At 33.2% G+C, this 21,835-nt stretch overlaps 3 protein-coding genes across 3 annotated transcripts; 1 reads left to right on the top strand and 2 right to left on the bottom strand.

Moving 5' to 3' along the window:
- The first annotated feature begins 1,929 nt into the window (after positions 1-1,929).
- LOC110227201 (extensin-2) lies at positions 1,930-3,166 on the top strand. Its single transcript, XM_021020672.1, is given in 3 exon segments — positions 1,930-2,623; positions 2,625-3,123; positions 3,125-3,166. Coding segments are annotated over 3 exon segments (1,203 nt in total). The 5' UTR covers positions 1,930-1,961.
- Positions 3,167-6,710: 3,544 nt separating this feature from the next.
- LOC9299212 lies at positions 6,711-9,961 on the bottom strand. The gene is made up of 2 exons (XM_002863090.2): positions 9,920-9,961; positions 6,711-7,041 (listed from the first exon to the last, which is right to left on the bottom strand). Exons 1-2 carry the CDS (start codon positions 9,959-9,961, stop codon positions 6,859-6,861), a joined length of 225 nt encoding a protein of 74 aa, XP_002863136.2. The 3' UTR covers positions 6,711-6,858.
- A 252-nt stretch (positions 9,962-10,213) lies between these two features.
- On the bottom strand, positions 10,214-13,911 carry LOC9299211. The gene is made up of 14 exons (XM_021021474.1): positions 13,698-13,911; positions 13,537-13,614; positions 13,291-13,340; positions 13,154-13,207; positions 13,008-13,060; positions 12,638-12,710; positions 12,339-12,400; positions 12,010-12,078; positions 11,537-11,642; positions 11,365-11,432; positions 11,075-11,175; positions 10,848-10,943; positions 10,650-10,717; positions 10,214-10,553 (listed from the first exon to the last, which is right to left on the bottom strand). Exons 1-14 carry the CDS (start codon positions 13,764-13,766, stop codon positions 10,427-10,429), a joined length of 1,074 nt encoding a protein of 357 aa, XP_020877133.1. The 5' UTR covers positions 13,767-13,911; the 3' UTR covers positions 10,214-10,426.
- Positions 13,912-21,835: the final 7,924 nt, after the last annotated feature.

Below are 21,835 nucleotides of genomic sequence, written 5' to 3'. Positions count from 1 at the left end.
AAAAACGCAATGAAATATAGTGAAGAGACGTATTTAAATGAATATATGCAACTATAAAGACACAACCGTTAACTAAAAAAATACGACTATAATTGAACAAATAGAACCGTCCCAAAAAAATAACCGTCAATATTTTAACGAAAAGATGTGATAAAAAGACACAACTTCGAAAAAAATAACCGTCACTATTTTAACAGAAAGTTGCGATAAAAATACACAAAGGAAAAAAGTAACCGTCAATATTTTAACGAAAATTTACGATAAAAAGACACAACTAAAAAAATAACCGTCAACAAAAAAAATAACCGTCAATATTTTAACGAAGAGTTGCTATAAAAAGGTACAACCGAGAAAAAATAACCGACAATATTTTAACGGAAAGTTACAATTAAAAGACACAAACAAAAATAGTAACCGTCAATATTTTAACGGAAAGTTACGATAAAAAGATACAACCAAAAAAGTAACCGTCAACGAAAAAGTAACCGTCAATATTTTAACAAAGAGTTGCGATAAAAAGATACAAACAAAAAAAGTAACCGTCAAATTTTTTACGGAAAGTTACGATAAAAAGACAAAACCGAGAAAGAGTTGCGATAAAAAAACACAACCAAAAAATAACCGTCAACAAAAAAAGTAACCGTCAATATTTTAACGAAGAGTTGCGATAAAAAGCACATCCAAAAAATAACCGTTACTATTGTTGTGATAAAAAGACACAAACAAAAAAAGTAACCGTCAATATTTTAACAAAGAGTTGCGATAAAAATACAGAACCGAGAAAAATAACCGTCAATATTTTAACGAAGAGTTGCGATAAAAAGAAACAACTGAGAAAAAATAACTGTCAATATTTTAATGAAGAGTTGCGATAAAAAACACAACCGAGAAAAAATAACCGTCAATATTTTAACGGAAAGTTACGATAAAAACACATAACTAAGAAAAAATAATTGTTGATATTTTCACGAATGGTTGCGATAAAAAGACACAAACAAAAAAAGTAACCATCAATATTTTAACGGAAAGTTACGATAAAAAGACAGAACAAAAAAAATATCCTTCAACGAAAAAAGTAACCGTCAATATTTTAACGAAGAGTTACGATAAAAAGACACAACCGAGAAAAAATAACCGTCAATATTTTAACGGAAATTTACGATAAAAAGACAACCGAGAAAAAATAACTACAATATTTTAACGAAAAATTGCGATAAAAAGCCACAAACGAAAAAAGTAACCGCCAATATTTTATCAGAAATTTGCGATAAAAAGACACAACCGAAAAATAATCGTCAACAAAAAAAATTAACCGTCAATTTTTTAACGAAGAGTTGCGTTAAATAAAAGAACCGAACAAAAGACCACCAATATTTAAAAGAAATGTTGCGATAAAAAGACGCAACCGTTAAGATGTGCAAAAGACATTTATTGAGATTGCTATTATATATAGATTACGAAATGCTTCGAAGTTCGAAGAATCCGTTGGATTGTCGGCTCAACAGTACTCTTTTTTCTTTCCAGTATAGTACTTGTTGATTATATTTTATGAACATTAATACATTATTATGAAATTCAAATGCACTTCGTACAACACAATTCCCACAAACACTTCATTTTATAATTGAAATTTAAAGTTTAAACAAAGAATTCTGGTAGCAAAAATAGAATCAATATATGGCCTCCGCTATAAAAATATACAAAAGAATTTGAAGATATCTTAAAATTATTGAAATTTGCTTGAGAATCTCAAATATTCATTCTCTTCCGATCACTACTTTCAAACAAGCAACTTAGCACGTCTTCATCAGAATTATTTGTAAGTGCGACACACGAACCCAAATGAAAAAGATAATTTATCTTCTACACAAAACGATCTTATATATATAAAGGGTTCTCATGTTGAACTATATCATACCAAAAAATAAAAACAAAAACAAAAGAAGATTAAAAGAGCAGCTATGAGTAGGATGAGATCCTCAAGAATGATGGGGCTTGGTCATTGTTTGGTTTATGTTCTGGTCTTCAGTGCTATCGCGGCTAAAGTGACAGCATACGACTCATCCCCTTCAACACCACAATACAACTCCCCTTATCCACCCAAAAGGTATTCTCCTTATCCTTCGGAATCACCACCACCTCCACCACCACAATATAGAAGGCAAGACCCTAAGTACACACCAATTCCACAGTCAAATGTCTACAGTTCCCCAACACCTCTACCATACTACTCTCCTTCTCCTAAGATAGACTACAAGTCTCCACCACCACCATATGTCTACAACTCTCCACCACCTCCCATGTACTATTCCCTATCTCCTAAAGTAGACTACAAGTCTCCACCGCCACCATCCGTATACAGCTCGCCACCACCTCCACCGTACTACTCACCTTTTCCTAAGGTAGACTACAAGTCTCCACCACCACCATACGTCTACAACTCTCCACCATACTACTCTCCTTCTCCTAAGGTTGACTACAAGTCTCCACCACCACCATCCGTATACAGCTCGCCACCACCTCCACCGTACTACTCCCCTTCTCCTAAGGTAGACTACAAATCTCCACCACCACCATACGTATACAGCTCGCCACCACCTCCACCGTACTACTCCCCTTCTCCTAAAGTCTCCACCTCCACCATACGTTTACAACTCCCCAACACCTCCACCATACTACTCTCCTTCACCAAAGGTAGACTATAAGTCTCCACCACAACCATACGTATACAATTCACCACCACCACTATACGTTTACAACTCCCCACCACCTCCACCATACAACTCTCCTTCACCAAAGGTAGACTATAAGTCTCCACCACCACCATATATATACAACTCACCTCCACCTCTATATGTATACAACTCTCCACCGCCTCCACCATGCTACTCTCCATCTCCAAAGGTAGATTACAAGTCCCCACCACCTCCACCATACTACTCTCCATCTCCAAAGGTAGACTACAAATCTCTACCACCATCATACGTATACAGCTCACCACCTTCTCCACTGTACTAAGCCCCTTCTCCTAAGGTAGAATACAAATCTCCACCGCCACTATACGTTTATAGCTCTCCACCATCTCCACCATACTATTCTCCTTCGCCAAAGACATTATACAAGATCTCCACCACCAGCATACATCTACTAGACACCTTCTTATTGATTCTTGAATGGCTTCGAAACATGTAACATGATTGCAATCATCTCTTTTGCTTATTTTCTGTCTTTATTCTTTTATTGTTGTACTTTCTTTTTATTATCTTTTAAAGCTTTTCTTTAACCGAGAAATCTATGTTATATTGGAAATGCACTTATTGTATACTCTTTTTTCGAACTAAGTTGAAATATTAAATATTTCTATTTTGCTATCGGATTATGGACCATTCGTAATAGGACTTTTGAGTTTCGAGTATCAGTGGCAGTTATAAGAGAAACGTTAAAAATGTTTGGATCAGATCATATATTTTTTGTGATCCAATTTGTATGCAATTCTGTAATTTTCTATTCGTAGATTAACTGAAAGATATTTTGGGTCATTGAATCGAAAATCAGATTGAATCGATTCCAAGTTTTTTTTTTTAAAAGTAAATAACTATTATTAACCCTAGAGGGCTTGGCGAAAATGGGTTACAGACTGATCAAAAGGTCCACAAAAACAGAGAACAGAAACGGGAAAATCATATTTTAACTTTCAAAGTGTTACTGAGTAGCACTTTAAACCTCGAAAGAATTTCACTAACACTATAAACCACCAAGATAATTTTATTAACACTTTAAACCTTCAAACTAGCTTTTCTATTTGCACCGCCATAAAAAACAGCCGCTTACGATTAGTTAGTAAACTCAATGTGTGGTTAGCTCAAATAATATATCTTTTGAGATAGAGATATCTACTTTTATAGCCCAAACCTCAAGCTTCTTACCAACAGCTTAGGGCCTGACTAGTTTAAACGCAGCGGTTGCGGGAGTTTGCGGAAGCGGGCGGTTGTGGTTTCAAACGTTACCAAACGTTTTGAACGACTGGTTTATCGTTTGAAAATGGATGCGTTTGCGGGAGTTTTATGACTGGTAAACCAGCGAGTGCGGTAGCAGTTAAATTAAAAAATGACCAAAAAAATAAAAAATATTACAAAAAGAAGAAATAAAAAGGGAAAATTCCCAAGAAAAACCCTCAATTATTTTTTATTTGGACTTTTAATACCCAATTATTTTCGGTTGGAAAAAAATACACATATTAATAAAATTGTGCGATTTAATATCCAAACAATTAAATGTTGTTATTTTCATACTCACGATCTCACAACAAAAATAAAATTCCAATTTTACCCTTACTATCTCAATTAATTATTAACTTTTAAATTACGTGACAATAGTTTTTATTTAAATAAAAATTAATTTTATTAATATTTCATTTCTTTGTTATCCCAAAAAAAATTCAAAAAAAATTTCAAAATAATTTTCAGTTTATTTTACAAATATTTAATTTTAAAAAATTAAAAATAAAATTAATTAGCAAAAAATTTAGAAAAAGTAAAAAAAAAATTAGCCATTTTTATGAATTGATAAATCTTGAGAGAGACGATGAGATTCGGATTGAGATTTTGTCGAAAATAGTTTCATTCGTGAAGGATTTATATTCGAATAGAGAGTTTCTCACGACGAAGAAAAAGTTCATATTGATGCTCATTGATATCATATGCATCACGACGAATCAAATCAAATTAGTTTTATTGGCGATGAAGATTTTGGATAGGATTAAAAGGAGATTGTGAACGGCTATCGAATTTGATGGTTGCAAAAGAGGACGACGGAGATTGTTTACCTGTAATTCTCGTAGATATTAATCGAAAAAATTAGAATCGAAGAGGAAACGTCTCTTTGACATTGCAAAGACGGAATAAGATTGTACAAATGACTATTTTTAATATTTTTGATTTTGCTAATTTTTATGTTTAATTTTAAAATAAAATAATTGTATAAATTTAAAATTTATTTTTTAGGCAACATAAAATAAAACATTAAAAAATTAATTTTTATTTAAATAAAAAAATAATACCACGTTATTTAAAAGTTAATAATTAATTAAGATGGTAAGGGTAAAATTGGAATATTTTTTTTGTTGTGAGTTCGTGAGTATGAAAATAACAACATTTAATTGTTTGGGTATTAAATCGCACAGTTTTATTAGTATGTGTATTTTTCTTCCAACCAAAAATAATTGGGTATTACGCCCAAATAAAAAATACATGAGGTTTTTTTTGGGAATTTTACCAATATATTATTATGATAATATTAGAAAAATTGAACATGCTTAATAATTAAAACTATAAATAAAGTACTAAATAATTATTCAAAAATAAAGAAATTTTGTAATAAGATAGTACTTTATGCTGGGTTAACACCAAAAATTGCATCAAGTAATGGGACAAACTGTAAATAACGTTGAATTCAATCAAAAAGCAAGTGATTTTCTATTCGAGTAAACAAATCGAAACATATATTCAATCAAAAAACAAAGCAATACATAATAAAAAGAAAAAAACGATGCCATGAAAAATAGTCAAAGAGTTAAACATGAGGTGATGAATGAATAAAAGTATATATGATACTTACGTTTGGTTCTTGATTTTCATCAGTTTGGGTGGAAGACTTGAGAAAATAAAATTTTAAAATATTGATTAGGGTTTCGGATGAGAACGTGATACAAAGATGAAAGATATATATAGGATTAATATATTTTATAATAATTATAAATAAACGTTTGATTTTTTTTAAAAAAAAATCCAACCGCTACCGCCTGCAACCGCAAACGCTTGCGGGAAGGACTTTTTGAAATTCAACGATTTCGAGCCATTTGAAGCGGTACATAGCGGTTTCTATGATTGGTACCAACCGCAACCGACCGCTAGCAACCGCTAGGAGGGTGCTAGCGGGAGAACCAATCAAGCCCTTAGTGTACTCAACCGATAAGAGCTTAATGTACTCAACCTTATAATACGTTCCTAATCCGGCAATTGGCGAAAAATAGGCAAGTTCCATTGGATGGAATGCATTATCTTTAACCAATTGACGAAATCTCATATCAATCCCTAAATGCTGGAACTCTCAAATCCTACTTCGTTTGTTGTCCAATGATTGTACTACTTATTCATTTTTCTTAACAATGTTACATTGATACTAAAATTTTGAATATTTTACTAAGAAATAACACCACTAGCTAGCAATAGCATGATGACTCCTGCTCTAAAATTCTCCGCCTACCTCCGATTACTCCCCGCTTAATCGTTAGACCCACCATATCCACCTCGATTAATGACTAATCCCTTAAAAATATCGGTCACCCGATTATTCTCCGCCTAATCCGATTACTTTCTGTCTAATCTTATATATCCCGATTCTTTTTAGAATACAAGTATAAAATAACTTTTCTTTTTGTTATTGAATTATTTGAATTGGGAGTTTGTGATGTTTTACAATAACTTATGTTTAAATTTTAATAAAAATCATAAAAATTTGTCTTAAAAATACATATTTATCTGTTTACTGCAATTTTGAAAACGGTATTACATTAATGTGTTTTTAATATATTAGAATAACTCTAAAATTTTGTCTATGATTTCAATCCTATTTTCTGATTAATCGCTAGGTTCATACCGAACGTCCGAATAATGACTAGGAATTGATGACATATGAAATTGGACATTGGGTTAAAAAAAAAAAAAAGTCATATGTTATTCACAGTATGTACAAAGGCCCAAAAGGCCCAATCCTTAGAATCTTCCTCAATTACACAAACTAAAAAGCTCTAAATAACATCACATTCTTCCGGTTCATGATTCCGACCCAAACCACAAACTAATCAGAAATAGAGTGGTCGTGCCAGCAAAGTAGCATTGAGACGCAGCGCCGTAGGATATAGAGCCGAGTTCGTTGTTGCTTAGCCATCAGTAAACACCGATCTCCGAAGCTGGTTTTCCGGTTCGGTTTAGTTGGAAGAGAAGGATTGGACATAAAAAGGACAAGTTCAAGAGAGCAAAATCAATGGTGTTTTGGAATTTTGGGTAGATGTGAAAAAAGAAGGAATTAGAATTGAGGATGAGAGAAAAGTGACGTGAGAGTATTTATAGAAGAGAGCGTGTGAAGTCGGACGCGGCTGCTACGTGGTCCTACGGCTACGCTTTTGTTGTTTGTTTCTTCTTCTAGATTCTTTTTTCCACTTCTGCGAATCCTCATCCTTTTCTTTATCCAACACGTTTTTTTATTCATTGTTTATGATGTTATTGCCCTTTTCTTTTCTACACAAAATTTCAAGTTGATTTATCTTTCTTTTTTTTCTTATTGTCCATCTACACTTTTAACACACACTGTCGCATCTAGTAATGAAGCAGAGACAATTACATCATGTATATAATCTGTATGTTTTGAGAAAAACGTCTAATTACTGAGCCTTAGTTTGTTGATTAAGTGCCCAACGATGCAAAATTCTAAATCTCATATATATTCGTTTAATTGCTATATAACATTAGTAATTAGATCATTGATAAAACTATACTAGCATGTTGAATATTAAATATTGAAATTTTATTTTATTTTTTAGTCAAAGTTACAAATTTAAGAATTTCCAAACGTATAGAATTATACTTGGTATTATTATTTGAATTTATTAATTGGATTGGATTTTATTCGATATTTTCACGAAATATACCAAGTATATATTTATACATTTGGAAATTCTTAAACATTTACATTGACTGAAAAAATATTGATATTTGATATTTATTATCAAAACATGCTAGTATAGTTTTCATCAAACATGTAATTAGTAATACAGTAAAACTTCTATAAATTAATACTCTATAAATTAATAACCTCTCTAAATTAATAAATTCTTTCGGTCCCGAGTTGGGACCAACGTAAAATATGACATAAATCGATAAATTAATAAGATAATATTTTTTTTGAAAATCACATGTAAACATATATATGGTCTCATCTATATCATAAATTAATAATTGTATAAAATTATCAATATATATATATAGATATTTAACTTAATATATATATATATATGATATAAATTTATATATGTCATATATGAATTACTATGATATATATATATTTAAAATATTATATGTAAAATATTTAATGAAATATGATTCTATTATTCGAAAAAAGTTTGTGTTGTTTTTTAAACTTAATAATTGCTTCTCTACTTGTAATTGGTTTAAAAAAGATATTGCTTAATTGTTAAAAATGCCCCTTTTTCAATACCCCTTTTCAAAAATGCCCCCTTTGAGAGTCCATTTTTAAGTTTGCCCTCTTTTAATTTTTAATGACCATTTTACCCTTATTTGAAACAAAATTAGGTCCACAAAATACAAAATATTTTTTGGCAGGAAAAGTGATCCCGCAATTTTCCCGCCAAAACACTTGTAAAAAACCTTTAAAATACCTTGTAAAATTTTCCCGTAAAAAATTTTCCCGCCAAAAAATTTTTTTTGCGGGAAAAGTGAATCCGCAATTTTTATGGCGAAATTTTTTTGGCGGGAAAAATTTACAAGGTATTTTAAAGGTTATACGAAGTATTGACGAGTGTATTGTAAGGCCTTACAATGTATTTTAAAAGATTTTACAAGGTACTTATAAAGTTTTATAAGGAATTTATAACTTGTAAAAAACTTGTAAAACCTTATAAAAAACTTGTAAAATCTTATAACTTGTAAAACCTTATAAAATAGCTTGTAAAATCTTATAATATCTTATAAATACCTTATAAATACGTTGTAAAACCTTTTAAAATACATTGTAAAACCTTATAAATACCCTGTAAAAAACCTTTAAAATACCTTGTAAATTTTTCCCGCCAAAAATTTAACACCAAAAAAATTACCGAATCACTTTTCCCGCAAAAAAACTTTTTTGGCGGGAAAATTTTTTGCCGGGAAAAAATTTTACGGGAAAATTTTACAAGGTATTTTAAAGGTTTTACAAGTTTTTACAAGTGTTTTGGCGGGAAAAATTGAGGGATCACTTTTCCCGCCAAAAAATATTTTGTATTTTGTGGACCTAATTTTGTTATATTTCCTTATATATTTGTAATATCTTTTATTAAAAGAAGGGTAATTTAGTCATTTTGTACATAAAAAGGGGTATTTTTAAAAATGGACAACCAAATGGGGCATTTTTGAAAAGGGGTATTGAAAAAGGGGCATTTTTGTGAGTCTCCCAAAAAAAAATTAGATAGAAAGTTTTTAAGAAATTACAAAATTAGTAAAATCTCTCTATAAATTAATAATTATTAATTTTTCGATAACTTAATACTTCTCTAAATTAATAAAATTTTGATGGTCCCAACATTATTAATTTATAGAATTTTTACTGTATTACTTTTGTTAATGACTGATTAGTAATATTATAAAATTTTGAAGAATCGAATGGATATTATTCTATATACTAAGTAAAGAGAAGATGAGAAGTACTTGACGCAAATCTAGAGGATCCAATCTTTATGTATAAAAAGATCTAGAATCAAATCGATCATTACATACTTATTTGACTCTTCTACCTTATGGAGCGCAGACTTTGGACCATATTAATATACGTATAACAATTGTCTTTTCCTATTTAATTTTGCTCCATCAATATCACTCTCTACATTTTCTCCATCATTGCATGCATTAGATCTTCCAGAAAATAATATCACAAGAGACATATTCAGTGTATTTTCTTTATATTTATGATTATGGTTTCCTTTTAAGCGAAGTGGTACAAATAGAATTAGAAAAGATTCTTGACCAAAAAAAAAAAACCTACTAGGAACTGCGAAAGGCCACTAGAGAGTTCAAAGCGTGTAGAGATATTTGCCACTTCCACTTGCCACGTCGGTCTCTGAACGTAGTACAAATTTTTGTCCTACCTTATCCATTCGTCCATGAGGACTCGAAAGCGACGTCTCCATTTGACTATAAAAGAACCTATATAGATCCACTAAACCGGATTCCAAATCTCATAACCGACCCAAATTAATATGCAAAGAGCCGACCGATTGTGATTGGTTTGGTTAATTTTTTTTTTAAGTTCTTTTTCTTCTAATGGTCATGTTTTATGTCGGATTTGAATAATAATATCTCTGAATCACTTTAACAATGAGACAAAAAAAAAAAAAAAAATCTTTTGGCTTGATGCGTTCTTTGTTTTTTCCCCTAGATTATATATTCACTGTAGTATTTGTATGTTCTCCCATTAAATTGAACCAAATTCATGGTACTGTACATGGGACAGAATCCAATCCAATTATTGTACTTTCTATATGGTTTAAACTAAAACCATATATACAAATCAAATTTCACTTCCATCGTACTAATCTGGTGAGATTTTTCTTACACCAATGGAATCGTCATTTACGCCGCGACTTAAAAGGCTTCTATGGTTTTGAATCGTAGTATTTGTTGAGCAGTTTCTCTGTATATTCACCAAACGTCAAGACTTCATTAGAGAGAGATAACTCTTCATGTATTGTCACTTCTTTTGGGAATGTAAGCTTCTGATCCCTAAAACACCACATTCACATTAATAATTTTTGTACAATAACACAAAAATCGTCCAATGTTAAATCAGTCAAAAGTTATCTTAGTTCAGAATAATACCAGTCAGGTTGCATGAACAATGCGAATGTCGATCGCTCTAGACCACGAGCCTCTTCTCCTTGTGGTGCCTGAATACATAAACAAGAAATTATGGGTCGTTTTGTTGTCGAGATCTGAAATAATACCATCGAAAGTAACCATGACGAACAGATTTACTAGTTGAGGAGCCATATCCGCAAAGGCTTGAAGAATAATTACCCGAACACAATGAGGTGTAGCACGAAGATAACCACTTGACAGAATTGCTGTTGTCTCCCCTATTTGGTATGCTATTTCATCTTCCCCGTACACAACCTAGTCAAATGCAAAGGAAGGCATTCTTGAGAAAATTATTCATAACAAATAAATTTGGTTTCGCCGTGCTAAATCAAATAGGCTCTATTATACATACTATGCACAGTCATAAGGAAGGATAAGTACTGTACCTTAACGATCTGACCTGACCGTGTTTGTATGTATAAGCCAGAAGCAGGATCTGGGCAAGGTACTTCAACTGAATCTCTAGAAAATATTGCACGAGTAAGACCTGTGGATATTCATACAAAGATACACTTAACCAGCATATCACAAACGCTAAATTTATCTGCATACCATCTATACAGAGAGGAGATGCGTGTTTTATATCTAATAAACCGTTTTCAAAACAAAAAGGAGTCAACTAAACTTAAGTGAACATTAACAACTCAGGAAAGCAAGAGAGAAGAAAATCGGACACCTGTGAGTGAACCATGGTCCGTATGCCATCCACACCAAGATGAGATGGAATCGTTGTCCTGCGTAGAGCTGAATGGAAGACAACATGTCAATATATCAAACAATGAAGTATCTTTATCGCCCAAATGAAAGTTCTACTTTTAAGAGGCATATATAAGAGCTTGTGAACATACCTATCCTGAGCAGGAAAATAATAAAGCAGACGTCCTTTGTGACACCGAGAGTCACGTAGTATCTTTTCAAGATTTTGCTTTTCATGTTGTTTTATACCCTTTGACACTGCAAATCATGGATTGTAAAGGGCTTTAGAAAATAGACAATGACGTAACCATGAAAATGTCTAGCACCATGACATTTTGTGTCCGATCGAAGAGAATAAGAAGTGAGAAACAGTAAACGCCAAATTCATGTTGATACACTTCATCGGTGATGCAAATTCCACAGACCATGCCAGCATCGAACAAAGAGACTGGTTTCAGAGAGTAAGAAAACTAAACTATTCATCATTTTAAGAGTAAGAAGTGAATTAGGCTACTCTACAGATACAGCCACATAGTATCCCTGCAAATATCTTTGCAAGCATCTTAAGGACATCTATTCAAGGATGTTCCAAGATAAATTCACTAACACCGACGAAATTACTTACCATATTGATCACAGTGGTAAGCAACCATCAGTCCAACTTCGAACATCAGTTTACCAAGAGCTTTGAAACCTGTAATGTATAAAAGTAATAATCAGTTATGAGGAGGAAAATAATAAACGAGAGTAAAAAATGTAAATTAGAGAGCATCACTAGAAACAAGCTAAGGTTGCAAACGCAAGCAGATACCAGAAATTGTCAAATTCTATGGCACTTCTAAGTACAAAGTCATGCGATCATTGTATTCATTCTCAAAGGTGAGACACCAACAAATTATATCCAACTAAAAAAACTAATGACATCAAAAAGTAAAGCAAGAATCACCTAGTTACCTCCTTCAAGTTCCGGTAAAGAATTCCTTGGCCATATGTTTGATCCACAATACGATGGATACCTACATCATGAAAACATATGAAGATAAATTAACAAATTTATAGAACAGAAGCAGTCTATTGCACTTAATGAAGACCAAAACACATTTAAACATAACACTGAATACGAAGTAACCTACACTAGAGTATCTGGTAAAGACAGGAGTTCATTCGGGCAGTCATATTTCAACACATTTCCCAGATTGCTACATAAGCCAAAGACTTTACAAACATAAAACTATGGTATTGGTGTTACTTACCGCTGTATTTCATATGAATTACTCGTCGGTACATCTTGTAGAGGATTAGCATAGTAAGAACCCTTCAACATATCTGCACAAACAATACCCAAACTTTCAATATAGTAGTTTCATCAGAGCAGGCCAGAGATATGATACTGTCACAGAAAAAAATACATTTAAACTTCTTGTTGTATTCAAGGACCGAATCAATCATGTAGTTCAATAAGTTCTTGTAGTTATCTACTAATAAATAACCGAGCCAAACAAGATGTTAAATGGAAATCTTTATTTAGCCAAACATTTGAAATTCTTATCCAGGATCAACTATGAAATCTCGTTTAAATTCTGAAGCAACACTACAGCAATAAAAGAAAGTCTATATGCTCACCAAGCTTCCCAGATTCAAGTTTCTCCTTGCCATGACTCCAACCAAAATTATACCTAAGAAAGAAACAAAATAAAAGAGTAAGAATTTAAAAATATAAAAGAAGATCATTAAGCAACTAAGTAGACCAAAAGAATTCGTATTTTCACCTACTATGAGCATCTTCAAGCTCTCTCTTCACCTCTTCAGGAAGGCCAGCTAACCTTTACATAAGAATCAAACAATCCTTGAGAGCTATATTGAAAAAAAATCTAATCTTTCAATTGAATCAATCAAAATCATTTACCTAGGTGCAAGCCGAAGTAGATTCTGTCGTAAAGTAGAATATCCAGGAACCTAAAAACACACAAAGTTGAAATCTTTATTCCTAATCAACACATAAAGGTGACAAATTTCATAATCTTGAAGAGAAAAGAACTATATAATATAAAATTACATGCACAAATTCAATAAAGTTGAGAACTTTTAACACATATTTAACTGATTAAGAACAAAGCAAACAACTTTGGTTATAAGAAGTGATGATTCATACATCTTTAACAGAGAGAATTCCAAGTCCATTAGGTCCAAATCCTTCTTCAATCCTCGCAGACAAATCTATGTTGCTCTCCTGTAATTGAAAGAGAGAGAAGAGTTTAGAAGACGAAATAGAACACAGAGAAGATAAATAAGAAGAGTTTGGCTTAAGTTTGCCTTGAGCTCCGAGTAGGATATGGTGACAGTGGAAACCGTAGGAACGGTGGATTCCCACGAGAGAGACATGTGGCGGAACGTAATCAGGCGAGGGAAAGAGCGGAAGGACGACGTTGGAGAGCGAGAAACGAAATCGGCGGCACACCGGAGATGAAGCAATTGACTAAGTTGGTTATTTGCCGTGTTGGGCTTTGGCTTTGTCACTTTTCAGGTAGGTTTTATTTTGGACCAACAAAAAAAAAACATTTTGATCAAAATTTGAAGAAATGTAAATTTATGGAATTAAATAATACTAATATTTAATACCATTTTGATGTGTACAGAATTAAAATTGGAAAAATGTCATTAAAATCTCCGACTTATTCAAAACGTTGATTTAAATTTTCAATTCACGACGAAACGAAATAAAAATCAAACTAATATTGACTTTCCAAATAAATATTAAACTTATGTTGACTTTCAAAATAAACACCAAACTTTCATTGACTTGGTCATATTAGGCTTAAGTGAGTTAACAGACCATGTTAACGGGATTAATTTTCTGTTAACAGACCCGCTAATTAAAAATGACAGTATTCCTTCTAAACATAGAACGACGTTGTTTTGTCGTAACTGCTCAATAAAATCCCGAGTTTTTAATCATATGAAGATTTAGGGTTAGGGATTTTGCTCGATATGGGGATCTAAGATTGACTTTAGGGATTTAATTCAATCGTTACGACAAAACGACGTCGTTTTGTTGTTATATGAAACGATGTTGTTATCAATTAACATGTATGTTAACAGAAAATTAACTCCGTTAACGAGATCTATTAACCCACTTAACGTCATACCTAATATGGCCAGGTCAACGGAAGTTTGATATTTATTTGGAAAGTCAACATAAGTTTGATATTTATTTCGTTTCGTCATGAGTTGAGGATTTAAATCAACGTTTTGAATAAGGTGGAGATTTTAACGACATTTTTCCCGAATTAAAATACTAAAATAGAATTTTTTTTGATATTCCTTCTTGAAAAATAAAAATATATTTATATTAGGTGTTATCTATTTATTACGACTTAAATTTTATCTAAGTTTAATTAGAGAGCCAATTAAATAGCAAAAAATATGTTGTATTAATGTAATTTAACAGTAATTATTATTAGTATTAATTGTATACAAATATCTCCTTAATATTACTTGAGAAATACAATTAGTGGTTTTGCTTACTTGTCCGTTCGACATTCAATTTCAACTTGAAAATGGCTAACAATTTTGACATGAGTCTAGCTTGGTTTGTGCCTAGTGGTCGGAAACTACATTACGCTCTCCGGACTCCGGTATTACGCTCTCTGGACTCCGGTTATTCATGAGAACTCGACATTCTCTTACGACAAAAAATTTCAGTTGTCCAAAACATCCCTAAAATTTTCCCCGAATAATTTGTGGGTGTTTTTCATATCCCAACAATATTTAACTAAAAACTAATTAATTCATTTGGAAAATATACCAAGGACTTTTATATCAAATTAACATCATGCTAGAGAATTGAATTAACATAGTTATCAGCATGAGAATGCTTATTGCATATATACTTGATTATGATTAGAAGATTCTCAAATGAGTTATGTTAAGTTCCAACAAAGCCAACTCCGGAAACGAGAAAAGCAGTGGATTGCATGAAGAGATACAAATATAAATATGTGTTCCCAAAGGAAAAGTCGTAGCAGGCACAACATAATATGTATATACCCATCATCATCTTCTTCAAGTTTACTCTGCAATAAAACATTCACTCAGTAATTAGTATCCATATATATTGTTTTCGTTATCGACTCATTTTAACTTTTTTTTTATATGCGAAAAGATTTTTGCTAGTCTATTGCGAATAAATCACAAGACCAAACACACCTGACTGAATGATTATGCAAGAATTTATGTTAACTAGTTGATTTTTTTTCTTTGCTTTTGTTTTGATTAGTTTACCTTTTGATAATTTATCCATTTCGGGTTAGCAGCTTAGACCATGTCCATAGGTGATACAATTAGAGTATCAAGAGCCCAAATATAAGATTTTAATGGATCAGATAATGAATTTGGGCCTGATCAGTATCACTGTAGTGATACTTTTGATATCCAGTATCGAGTGACGTGGCGGCTCCTGATTCGTCCCTGAAACGCATTTTTTTGTGAAAGCAGAAAAAAAAAAAAATCACCAATGCATTTGTAATTCTATGTTTTTATATATTTATTTTTGATTTTGTAATTTTTTTTATGATACTTAAACCGGTCTCACCAATGCAAACTTATTTAGTAAGAGTATCATTAAAAATCTCAAACAATAAACAAACATTATAAATAATACTAAAAAATTCCTAATGATACTATATGAGTATCACCTATAACCATGCTCTAAGTCTTAAGAGTACCTCCTAATTTTTTCAGTGACAACCCATTCATTGGCTCTTCCTCCTTCAAGTAAGCCAATCAAAGTTCCTTTGGTCCGATGCATAGCCATTACATTTTCGAATAAGAACCAAAAAACCACGAGGTAGAATGATCTACACATATATTCCATACCAATAATTCATAGTAAATGTTTAATTAAGGTAATGTATAGAGTGAATAAATGTGGTCACTATAGGATCTAGAACGTAATAGTACTACTAACCTTGGAGTGGCTATGATACCGAAGAGGGTGATGATAGAAGGACCGTATATAGTTGACCAAGTCGAAATTGCGACTTCGGGAAGGAAGACACTTGTAGGAAGGACGACACAATAAAAGAGGAAAGTGAAGAAGTGGACTATGATCTTCCGTAGGAAAAAGAAGCTGTAGATCACGTAAAACTTTTTCCAAATCTTCACTCTCTGTTTATCATAAGTTTTTTTATTAGATTAAGATTACTATAAATCATAAGAAAATTTCAAAGTTACTAAGAGACGGCACCAATCATTTTAGTTTTGTATTTTTGTTGGGTTTCTTGTGGTTGGTTAGAAATAGAGATGTTAATATGGGTAAACCCACCCCATTTACTGTAAATTTATATAATCCCATTTAAATTTACAGTCCATTGATCGCAAAAGAACAAGATTATACCTGTCCAAAAGAACAAGCTTATACCTGTCCAATTAAATAACTATATACGAGTCCCAGATATTGCGATTTATTGATAAATTTGTAGATTATTGGAGGAAAGTGTGCAGGAGATCTCCAGCGATGTACAATTATAGCCGTTCACCATTCTACGCAGAGAGGGAAGTGTCCATCAAGAATATGAAGAAGGAGGTGAGCATGAAGAAAGAGGTGAAAGAAATGTCGTCTGTCGTGGATCTAAGAAGGATCGGAAGGAATTGTCCGTTGTAAAATCGTCTATGTAACAGTTCTCATAATTTGCAATAAAAATAATAAATCCAGAGGAAAAAAAAAGATAAGAAGGAAGAAATACATACGGTCTATCTGAAAAACTAATTCATAGTCGAATATATTATATGTGAGCGAATATAAAGTGAATAGAGAATAGATTTCGAGAGACGACGAGTAAATCAGAGAAGATAACGAGATAAATTGTTGTGAAAAGTGTGAGAAATGTTTTACTATTTTGGAAATAGAAAACCAAGACCAAGAGTTATACATTTAATTTGGGTGTAAGAATATTGAAGAAATGATTTCGTCTGAGCATGAACACGTTTATCTTTTTATTTTTATATTTTTTGGACAAATAACACGTTTATCTATCTTAGTGTAACTAATATACATACAAAAGATTTAAAGTTTCTCTTTAACCAAAAAAAAAAACGAAAAAGTGTATCTACAAAATTAAAAACGTTTCGTCCAATTTTTCAGTTTTTGGCTACTACGAAGGATATAAACGTCATATTAAACGAGAAAAAAGTTACTTACAAAGACATTCAAATTTGGGGTATTTTGCAGAAATCTAAACATATATAAATTATGTTAAAAATTTATTGAAAAACTCATAATTGAGTAATTAACCAAAACAAAATAAAATATTGGAAAATGACAATATACAAATATTTATTGGGTCAGATAACTAACGAATGTTAAACTGTTAGTTAAATAGCAAAATAATATCAGTAAAATATTATCAGGAGGTTCATGTGGATCTAGTCTAATTCTTTTTTCGATCCATAAAGAACAAGATCAAATGAATGTACCCTTTCTTTCCGCCGAAAGAAAATCTATATATAACACATTATTTAGTCAATATAACACGCTTTTGCGATATAAATAAATCTAGAATAGGTATGAGAATAAGAACACACAATCTTAAGAATAACTCTCTTATTATTTCTTTAGGAAAATCCCTCAAAACCTAAAGTTCTCAAACTCATAAGTTGTATCACAACCTAGATACATCCTTATATAATAAAAGCTTTGACCTAATCCTAATACAACTATGATTTGTATTAGATAACTCCTAATACAATTATATATAACTCCTAGAATAATAAAGCTTAATTTCCTTTTTCCTTTTTAGTAACTTGCTCTTCAAGTTACTTAACCTTCAAGCTTACTTCCAACATTCTCCTCCTTAAGCTTGAAGTCTTCTTTCACAATATCTTGAACTCCAAGAAGCTCCCTCATTTCTTTAAACTTGACTCTCCCAAGTGCCTTAGTTAGAATATCCGCCTTTTGCTCGTCTCCCGGAACATGTACCACTTCTATTTGCCCATTCTCGACACACTCCCTTATGAAATGGTATCTCCTATGTATATGCTTACTTCTCCCATGGAATACCGGGTTTTTTGTCAAGGCAATGGCTGACTGGTTATCGATCAATATGGTAACCTTTTCACAAGCTGTCCCGGTGATTTCACTTAGCAAATCTTGGAGCCAAATGGCTTGCTTTGCGGCCTCAGTTCCTGCCATGAATTCTGCCTCACAAGATGATAATGCTACAACGTCTTGTTTCTGCGAACACCACGATATGGGACTCTCACCAAGATTGAAAATATGACCCATTGTACTCTTACCGTCATCCGGATCAACGTTGTGGCTGCTATCACTATAGCCTATTAGCCTTGGCTCCTCCTTGCTCCGTTTAAACGTTAGTCCAAGAGAGGTTATTCCCTTTAAGTATCTCAAGCACTGCTTCATTGCCACGGCATGTGACTCTCTTGGACTTTTCATGTATCTACTTAGAATTCCAACACAATATGATAAGTCTGGTCTTGTATGAAGAAGGTACCTGAGACAACCCACATTCTTTCTATAAACTGTTGCATCAACTTCCTTTTCATGTTCTGACTTGGATGCTTTAAGACCGGTTTCCATAGGCGTACGAACTGGATTACAATCTTTCATACCAGATTCTTCAAGAATTTTGAGAGCGTACCTATTTTGATTCAAAGCTATTCCTCCATTATGTTGAATGACTTCGATTCCAAGGTAATAGGTTAGTTTCCCTAAATCACTCATCTCAAACTTAGAAGACATCTCCTCTTTAAACTCTTTAATGACTTCAAGACTTGTTCCTGTAACAAATAGGTCATCGACGTACACAGCTATGACCAGAAGATGTTCTTTAGTCTCCTTTCGATACACGGATGGCTCCTTAGAGCATTTCTTAAATTGTAGTTCGCAAAGGATGTGATTCAGTTTGTTATTCCATGCTCTTGGAGACTGCCTTAACCCATAGAGTGCTTTGTTGAGCTTGTATACCTTATTTTCACTTCCCTTTTTCTCAAAACCTTCCGGTTGACACACATAGACTGTATCCTTAAGTTCTCCGTGTAAGAAAGCTGTCTTGACGTCTAAGTGGTGTATTTCCCATCCATGAGAGGCTGCAAGCTCAATGAGAACTCTAATCGTTTCGATTCGTGCTACAGGAGCAAATACTTCTTCAAAGTCTACCCCATATTGTTGTACGTACCCTTTAGCAACGAGTCTAGCCTTATACTTGTTTATACTCCCATCAGAATTCTTCTTGAGCTTGAACACCCATTTTAAACGAATTGGTTTTGCTCCTATTGGTAAGTCAACAAGGTTCCATGTCTTAAGCTTTTCAATAGAACCAATTTCTTCTTCACAAGCACACATCCACTCTTTAGAAAATTTTGCTTCGTAAAAACTCCTTGGCTCATTATTTAAACACAAAAGCAAAACTTCACCTTCTTCTTCAGCCATCAAAACGTAATCTTCAAGATACTTGGGTTTAGTGATTACTCTCTCTGTTCGTCGTAAAACTGGTGGAGTTTGAACATGTGTGTCTTCTGTTTCATGATCAACAGAAGTTTCAGATACGGACCCGTCATCATCTGAGCTTGTCACATTCTGCTCTGTTTCACCTACCTCCTCTGTTCCGCCATTATCCTCTGTGCCTTGAATACCATGATTCCCGAAATTTCCAAGAGTAACTGTGAAGATTTCATCATGTTGCTTCTCAAAGTTGTTAACACTCCAGTTCCATCCTTTGGTTTCGTCGAAAACAACATCTCTGCTTACCACAATCCGACGACTTTGTGGATCCAATAGGCGATATGCCTTAGAGCCTGGTTCAGTCCCTAGATGGACAAGAATGTGTGATCTATCATCCAGTTTTCTTAGATGTGGTGTTTCAACTTTTGCATACCCGATGCATCCAAAGACTCGCAGATGTTCAATGTTTGGTTTTCGGAGTTTAAAGCCTTCATATGGAGTCTTATCCTTAACTGTTCTTGTAGCAACTCGATTAAGAAGATATGTGGAATGTCTTATTGCTTCGCCCCATAGATAATTTGGTACATGCATGTGCTTCATGATACTCCTCGCCATTTCCAATAAGGTTCTATTACGCCTTTCAACAACTCCGTTTTGTTGAGGAGTATAAGGAGCAGTGAGATGCCTTATTATACCAGATTCTTCACAAAACGAGTTGAATTCTTGTGATATAAACTCACCACCTCTGTCAGTTCTAAAGACTTGTATCTTCTCACCCGATTCTTCTTCTGCCATGATTTTGAATTTTCTGAACTTGCTAAAAGCTTCACTTTTTTCTTTCAACAAAACAGTCCACATATATCTAGAGTGATCATCAATGAGAACAAAAACATACCTATTACCTGCCATTGTACTTGGTGTTATAGGTCCGCAGAGATCTCCATGTATGAGCTCAAGCCTCTTGCTTGCTCTGAAAGATGTTGACTGCGGAACCACTTGTCGTGTCTGTTTCCCGAGTAGACATGAGCCGCAAGTCTCCTTCTCAATGTGTATTTTTGGAATTCCTTCGACCAATTCCTTTTGTATCATGTTCCTTATTGTCTCAAGGTTAACATGTCCCAGTCTTGAATGCCATTTACTTGATTTACTCATTGTTGTGAGATATAGACGTGCAGTCTCTTTCAAGTTCATGCAAACCTTGTATAACCGATTTTGAGATCTGCTAGCCTTGACAATTAATTTTCCCTCTTGATCATGCATAGTTAGAATGTCTCCTTTCATTCTTATATCGCAGCCGGATTCTGTTGCTTGACCAAGACTGATGATATTGCTCTTTTAAGTCCGGAATGTAGTAAACATTTGATATGATTCTTGAATCACCGTTTCTGTCCAAAAAGGATATTGATCCTTTTCCCTGTATATCAATTCTTGAGTCATCACCAAAACGAACTTTCCCGGTAATTGAATCATCAATCTTTGTAAAGTATCGGCGATCTCCTGTCATGTGGTTGCTAGCGCCATTGTCAAGGTACCAGATGTTACCCTCTTCAGTATTTGTTTCAAATTTACTTGGCATACAGTTCTTCTCATTTAAAAACACCACTTCATGCATTAACAGTTCATCTGCGTGTTGAGTCTCATTGGTGTTTGTTTCTTGAGTTTCTTGTAGCTTAAGTAAACGATCCGGGTAATTAGAGGCGTAATGACCTGTTTTATCACATCGATAACAAGTGATTTTGGATGTATCTTTAGCTTCATTATATCTTCCACGACCTCTGCCTCTAGGGTAAAATCGGCCACCACGTCCTCTGTTTCTGAAATCACTATTGTAGTCTCGATTGTACCCTCCTTGTTGGGACTCATTGTTTGCATACAACAACTTGTTATGATCTTCCTGAGTTTCTTCTTCTTCCTCAAAGACACGTTCTTCATATACTTTGAGTCGTCCAACAATGTCTTCAAAAGTTGTAGCCTTAAGATCTAAGACTTGTTC

Source organism: Arabidopsis lyrata, assembly GCF_000004255.2.
Source record: "Arabidopsis lyrata subsp. lyrata unplaced genomic scaffold ARALYscaffold_9, whole genome shotgun sequence".
NCBI classification, from domain to species: domain Eukaryota; kingdom Viridiplantae; phylum Streptophyta; class Magnoliopsida; order Brassicales; family Brassicaceae; genus Arabidopsis; species Arabidopsis lyrata.
The sequence above is the reverse complement of the archived record's forward strand: the minus strand, read 5'-3'. Positions and strand labels throughout refer to the sequence as shown.

What these genes read in the sequence shown, in the direction of transcription:
- LOC9299212 (XM_002863090.2), bottom strand. Translation starts at nt 9,961, where the DNA reads ATGGAGACGTCGCTTTCGAGTCCTCATGGACGAATGGATAAG. An exon ending in CTCATGGACGAATGGATAAG is followed by an intron (nt 7,042 to 9,919) that starts GTAGGACAAAAA and finishes AAACACCATTGA; the next exon opens with TTTTGCTCTCTTGAACTTGT.
- LOC9299211 (XM_021021474.1), bottom strand. Translation starts at nt 13,766, where the DNA reads ATGTCTCTCTCGTGGGAATCCACCGTTCCTACGGTTTCCACTGTCACC. An exon ending in AATTCATATGAAATACAGCG is followed by an intron (nt 12,401 to 12,637) that starts GTAAGTAACACC and finishes TTCATGATGTAG; the next exon opens with GTATCCATCGTATTGTGGAT. An exon ending in TTGTTCATGCAACCTGACTG is followed by an intron (nt 10,554 to 10,649) that starts GTATTATTCTGA and finishes GTGGTGTTTTAG; the next exon opens with GGATCAGAAGCTTACATTCC.